At 53.4% G+C, this 7,237-nt stretch overlaps 1 protein-coding gene across 3 annotated transcripts in view; it reads left to right on the forward strand.

Moving 5' to 3' along the window:
- The window catches only part of LOC139384795 (BTB/POZ domain-containing protein kctd15-like), a 28,569-nt gene that overhangs the window by 20,417 nt on the left and 915 nt on the right, over positions 1–7,237 (forward strand). For all 3 annotated transcript variants that reach the window (XM_071129677.1, XM_071129675.1, XM_071129676.1), the window contains exon 5: positions 7,116–7,237. This exon is cut by the window's right edge and continues 915 nt beyond it. In XM_071129677.1, coding sequence (XP_070985778.1) covers positions 7,116–7,237 — 122 coding nt within the window. The remainder of the gene's footprint in view (positions 1–7,115) is intronic.

Below are 7,237 nucleotides of genomic sequence, written 5' to 3' on the forward strand. Positions count from 1 at the left end.
GATGAGGTAGAAACAGCGGTGCGCCTTGTCACATTTTAATGGCCATGTATAGTTAAACAAAGTAGGACTCCCTCCGTGCAGCACCACATTACTCTGAGTCTGCTCTACCAGTCACTCACACCCAGCCCTACATCCTGACAACTGTAGACTTAGACCCCCAGCCCTACGTCCTGACAACTGGAGACTGAGACCCCCAGCCCTACGTCCTGACAACTGGATACTTAGACCCCCATCCCTACATCCTGACAACTGGAGACTTAGACCCCCAGTTCTACGTCCTGACAACTGGAGACTGAGACCCCCAGCCCTACGTCCTAACAACTGTAGACTTAGACCCCCAGCACTACGTCCTAACAACTGGAGACTGAGACCCCCAGCCCTAGGTCCTGACAACTGGAGACTGAGACCCCCAGCCCTACATCCTGACAACTGTAGACTTAGACCCCCAGCCCTACGTCCTGACAACTGGAGACTGAGACCCCCAGCCCTACATCCTGACAACTGGATACTTAGACCCCCATCCCTACATCCTGACAACTGGAGACTTAGACCCCCCGCCCTACATCCTAACAACTGGAGACTTAGACACCCCGTCCTACATCCTAACAACTGGAGACTTAGACCCCCAGTCCTACATCCTGACAACTGAAGACTGAGACCCCCAGCTCTACATCCTAACAACTGGAGACTGAGACCCCACGCCCTACATCCTAACAACTGGAGACTGAGACTCCCAGCCCTACGTCCTGACAACTGAAGACTGAGACACCCAGCCCTACGTCCTGACAACTAGAGACTGAGACCCCCCGCCCTACGTCCTGACAACTGGAGACTGAGACCACCCGCCCTACGTCCTGACAACTGAAGACTGAGACCCCCAGCCCTACGTCCTGACAACTGGAGACTGAGACCCCCATCCCTACATCCTGACAACTGGATACTTAGACCCCCAGCCCTACGTCCTGACAACTGGAGACTGAGACCCCCCGCCCTACGTCCTGACAACTGGAGACTGAGACCCCCAGCACTACGTCCTAACAACTGAAGACTGAGACCCCCAGCCCTACATCCTGACAACTGGAGACTGAGACCCCCAGCCCTACATCCTGACAACTGGATACTTAGACCCCCAGCCCTACGTCCTGACAACTGGAGACTGAGACCCCCAGCCCTACATCCTGACAACTGGATACTTAGACCCCCAGCCCTACGTCCTGACAACTGGAGACTGAGACCCCTAGCCCTACATCCTGACAACTGTAGACTTAGACCCCCAGCCCTACGTCCTGACAACTGGAGACTTAGACCCCCGCCCTACGTCCTAACAACTGGAGACTGAGACCCCCAGCCCTACATCCTGACAACTGTAGACTTAGACCCCCAGCCCTACGTCCTGACAACTGGAGACTTAGACCCCCCAGCCCTACATCCTGACAACTGGAGACTGAGACCCCCCGCCCTACGTCCTAACAACTGGAGACTGAGACCCCCAGCCCTACATCCTGACAACTGGATACTTAGACCCCCAGCCCTACGTCCTGACAACTGGAGACTGAGACTCCCAGCCCTACGTCCTGACAACTGGAGACTGAGACACCCAGCCCTACGTCCTGACAACTGGAGACTGAGACCCCCCGCCCTACGTCCTGACAACTGGAGACTGAGACCACCCGCCCTACGTCCTGACAACTGGAGACTGATACCCCCAGCCATACACCCTAACAACTGGAGACTGAGACCCCCCGCCCTACGTCCTGACAACTGGAGACTGAGACCCCCAGCCCTACATCCTGACAACTGGAGACTGAGACCCCCCGCCCTACGTCCTAACAACTGGAGACTGAGACCACCAGCCCTACATCCTGACAACTGGAGACTGAGACCCCCAGCCATACATCCTAACAACTGGAGACTGAGACCCCCCGCCCTACGTCCTGACAACTGGAGACTGAGACCCCCAGCCCTACATCCTGACAACTGGAGACTGAGACCCCCCGCCCTACGTCCTAACAACTGGAGACTGTGACCACCAGCCCTACATCCTGACAACTGGAGACTGAGACCCCCAGCCCTACGTCCTGACAACTGGAGACTGAGACCCCCAGCCCTACATCCTGACAACTGGAGACTGAGACCCCCCACCATACGTCCTGACAACTGGAGACTGAGACCCCCAGCCCTACGTCCTGACAACTGGAGACTGAGACCCCCAGCCCTACGTCCTAACAACTGGAGACTGAGACCACCAGCCCTACATCCTGACAACTGGAGACTTAGACCCCCAGCCCTACGTCCTAACAACTGGAGACTGAGACCCCCAGCCCTACATCCTGACAACTGGAGACTGAGACCCCCAGCCCTACGTCCTAACAACTGGAGACTGAGACCACCAGCCCTACATCCTGACAACTGGAGACTTAGACCCCCAGCCCTACGTCCTAACAACTGGAGACTGAGACCCCCAGCCCTACATCCTGACAACTGGAGACTTAGACCCCCAGCCCTACGTCCTAACAACTGGAGACTGAGACCCCCAGCCCTACATCCTGACAACTGGAGACTGAGACCCCCAGCCCTACGTCCTGACAACTGGAGACTGAGACCCCCAGCCCTACATCCTGACAACTGGAGACTGAGACCCCCCACCATACGTCCTGACAACTGGAGACTGAGACCCCTAGCCCTACGTCCTGACAACTGGAGACTGAGACCCCCAGCCCTACGTCCTGACAACTGGAGACTGAGACCACCAGCCCTACATCCTGACAACTGGAGACTTAGACCCCCAGCCCTACGTCCTAACAACTGGAGACTGAGACCCCCAGCCCTACATCCTGACAACTGGAGACTTAGACCCCCAGCCCTACGTCCTAACAACTGGAGACTGAGACCCCCAGCCCTACGTCCTAACAACTGGAGACTGAGACCCCCAGCCCTACGTCCTAACAACTGGAGACTGAGACCACCAGCCCTACATCCTGACAACTGGAGACTTAGACCCCCAGCCCTACGTCCTAACAACTGGAGACTGAGACCCCCAGCCCTACATCCTGACAACTGGAGACTTAGACCCCCAGCCCTACGTCCTAACAACTGGAGACTGAGACCCCCAGCCCTACGTCCTAACAACTGGAGACTGAGACCCCCAGCCCTACGTCCTAACAACTGGAGACTGAGACCACCAGCCCTACGTCCTGACAACTGGAGACTGAGACCCCCAGCCCTACGTCCTGACAACTGGAGACTGAGACCCCCAGCCCTACATCCTGACAACTGGAGACTGAGACCCCCAGCCCTACATCCTGACAACTGGAGACTGAGACCCCCAATCCTACATCCTGACCTGGAGACTGAGACACCCAGCCCTACATCCTGACAACTGGATACTTAGACACCCAGCCCTACATCCTGACAACTGGAGACTTAGACACCCAGCCCTACATCCTGACAACTGGAGACTTAGACCCCCAGACCTACATCCTGACAACTGGAGACTGAGACACCCAGACCTACATCCTGACAACTGGAGACTGAGACCCCCAGCCCTACATCCTGACAACTGGAGACTGAGACCCCAGTCCTACATCCTGACCTGGAGACTTAGACTCCCAGCCCTACATCCTGACAACTGGAAACTGAGACCACCAGTCCTACATCCTGACAACGGAAGACTGAGACCCCCAGCCCTACGTCCTGACAACTGGAGACTGAGACCCCCAGTCCTACGTCCTAACAACTGGAGACTGAGACCCCCAGCCCTACATCCTGACAACTGGAGATTTAGACGAGTGCTGCACAGGCATCTCTAGCCCCTCTGGAGATGTGTGTGTGAGTGTTTGTGTTTACGCACATTCATGTGCCTGCATTCCTGCGTGTGTGTTAACTCCAGTGTTTGTGTGTGAACTCCGGTGTGTGTATGTGTGTGTGTGTGTGTGTGTGCACTCCGATCTGTGTGTGCACTCTGGTGGCCATCAATATTACATCACGCTCTGTTTCCAGCCATGAGGCTCATCCACTTTGATTCCTGCCTCACCGGCTTCTCTTGTGTCTCTACTGCGTTCTGCTCCATTATGATGCTGGGTGGTTAGTGGAGCGAGCTTGATATGTATCCCCTGCTCATCCCCATGGCGACCCCAGGTTTGAGTGGCAGCGCTGTGATGTCCCTGTATGCTGTACAGGGGGGTGGGGGTTGAATGTGACAGTGGCTGATCCCTCTGCAGCCAAGTCAACCCTGCAACAATGAGAATAGTTTAGTATGCTACAGTAGGCTACGTTTATGAAGGTGCACAGGGGATGAAGTGAGGCAATGCTTTTGTTCACTTTCTGAGCTTCAAACATAGAGGCAGAAAAAGGGGAACAGAAAGTGTTGCTACAGTGAAGAACTGTATGCAACTATGCAACTTTCAGAAACCACTGTAACTCCTGGGCAATGAGTTTTGGGTTCTGTGAAAGAGCCAATACCTTATTAACAGCAAGAAGGGTTAAAGACACTTGAACATTGGTACATTTGGCATTTTGAATCAAAGATCAATGTGTTGAAATTCAATATGACATTTTGAGGTTAAATGCAATCTACAGTATTTACAGTGTAATAATGCCTCATTATCAAAATGTTTTAATTAAGAGTATCTTTATTGATCAACCCTAATCTCCTTTGTGACTGAACGCTTCGCCTAACGTGACAGTCTCACATGTAAAAAAAATGTTTATTTTTTAAATCAAAAAAAAGATATGGGGTGAGAATGCAATGTGATGCAATGATCAAAGCAGGGAGTGTAATATCATTTCCATAATCGTTACTCCTCTCCATCGTCTGTCGTGGATTTGGGGAGCGTTCGTTTGATGCTTCGGCAGGTCTCTTAATTAGTGCCTCTCTTAAGCTCACCATCAGCCTTATGCCGCCTCTCTTTCCCACAAATTACTGACTCCGTCATCGTCACAGAGCTCCGGAGGGGAGGGGAGGAGAAGAGAGAGGGAGAGGGGGTAGTTATCGTTATTGGAGTTAGTTAGGTGAAAGAAGAAAAATGCTGTTGTCCCACATTTAATCTCAGTGTGTGTCCCAATTGGCACCCTGGCCTATTTCCTATATAGTGCACCAGTTTAGACCAGAACCCTATTGGCCTTGGTCAAAAGTAATGCATTACATAGGGAATATGGTGTAATTTGTGATGCACTCTCTGCCTTGTTTTTGCATCAGGGCAGGGGGGAAGCAGGGCAAGGTGGTACGGGGGTGTTTAAACCAGCCATTAATAGTTGAGCAGGCCTGTTTAACAAGTCCTATCGGTCTGTGTGATCTGTGAATTCCTCAGCAGGCATCCTAACCCCTAGACTGAGGAGGCTGCGTGGCTCAACCACCAGAACTAATTGCCCCGCTTTAGCCCTCCAATGGGGCCACCACTCTCGCAATTAGAGAGGCCACTCTCACTTGTGTGTGTATGTGTATGTGTGTGTGTGCGAGTGTGTGTTTATATGGGGCAACAGGCGAAACGCATGTATTTTGCGTGATCTTCGTCTCTGGCTTTGTATCTGGCAATATAAGGAGAGGGAGGCTAGCCATGAGCGAGACCTTTCATTTCCATACGCTGCAACACTCCATTAAAGGAACTGGGGAATATATAAATACACAGCACTCCTCACATTGGGATTTAGAGATACTCCCTCTCCTAAAAAAACCAGAAGGATTACAGGAGATGAAAAAAATCTGAGCCTAACTAACGTGCATCCATCCCTCTCACATCTCAGTTTTCTCCCTTCAGCTCCATTATCCTGTCAGGGGCATATTCTCCCTCTTCCTCATTCACCACGGGCCTCTCACAGCTCTTCACAGCTCCTCATAGCCTCTAACAGCCCCTCACAGCCTCTCACAGCCCCTCATAGCTCCTCACAGCTCCTCACAGCCGCTCACAGCCCCTCACAACTCCTCACAGCTCCTCACAGCCCCTCACAACTCCTCACAGCCCCTAACAGCCCCTCACAGCTCCTCACAGCCTCTCACAGCCTCTTACAGCTCCTCACAGCCCTCACAGCCCCCACAGCTCCTCACAGCCTCTCACAGCTCCTCACAGTTCCTCACAGCCCCTCACAACTCCTCACAGCTCCTCACAGCCCCACACAGCTCCTCACAGCCCCTAACAGCCCCTCACAGCTCCTCACAGCTCCTCACAGCCCCTCACAGCTTCTCACAGTCTCACACAGCCCCTCATAGCTCCTCACAGCCTCTCACAGCCCCTCAAAGCTCCTCACAGCTCCTCACAGCCCCTCACAGCTCCTCACAGCCTCTCACAGCCGTTCACAGCCCCTCACAGCTCCTCACAGCCTCTCACAGCCCCTCACAGCCTCTCACAGCCCCTCACAGCTCCTCACAGCCTCTCAAGCCTCTCACAGCCCCTCAAAGCCCCCCACAGCCACTCACAGCCTCTCACAGCCCTTCACAGCTCCTCACAGCCTCTCAAAGCCCCTCACAGCCTCTCACAGCCTCTCACAGCCCCTCACAGCTCCTCACAGCATCTCACAGCCTCTCACAGCCCTTCACAGCCTCTCACAGCCCCTCACAGCCGCTCACAGCCCCTCACAGTTCCCAGTATCTTACAGGCCTCAGCCTCACTCCTCAACCCCTACTGCTCATTACTCCAATTAGGAGCCCTAGTTATCTCTCCATATACTGAACTCAAGCCAGCTCTCTCCAAACACACCTAGCTAACTCTCTCTAATACACACCCAACACCCTCCATCTCTTTGAGCTCATGCCCTCATATCATCATCAGCAGATCCTTCACCACCACCCACCACCATGAATATTAGAGACAGAACGATGTCCGACCGCCCCTCCGGCACATATCCATCTATGTGATTGGGTTAGTGACATGTGCTACTGTATACGTGACTCATCACCAGTAAATGTGCTTTGATTGATGACGAGGTGGTGGGTGGACAAGGTCATTATTATTGATAAGTCTGTGTTAACCCTTTGGGAGTTTTTCCTGGCCACTGTGCTTCTACTTGTTCTTTCGGGTCTAGACTGGGTTACTGCAAAGCATTTTGTGGCTGCTAATGTACAACGGGCTTTATGAATAGATTTGATTGATTAAACCTCTGTTGTTGCTCTGTCCCTGCAGGTTCTAGAGCGTCTGTTCCAGAAGGGTTTCAGCGTGGCAGCGTCCTGCGGCGGCGGGGTGGACTCCTCCCAGTTCAGCGAGTACGTGCTGTGCCGTGAGGACCGGCGGAGTATGTCCATGAA

This window comes from Oncorhynchus clarkii, chromosome 26 (genome assembly GCF_045791955.1).
Source record: "Oncorhynchus clarkii lewisi isolate Uvic-CL-2024 chromosome 26, UVic_Ocla_1.0, whole genome shotgun sequence".
Classification (NCBI taxonomy): Eukaryota; Metazoa; Chordata; class Actinopteri; order Salmoniformes; family Salmonidae; genus Oncorhynchus; species Oncorhynchus clarkii.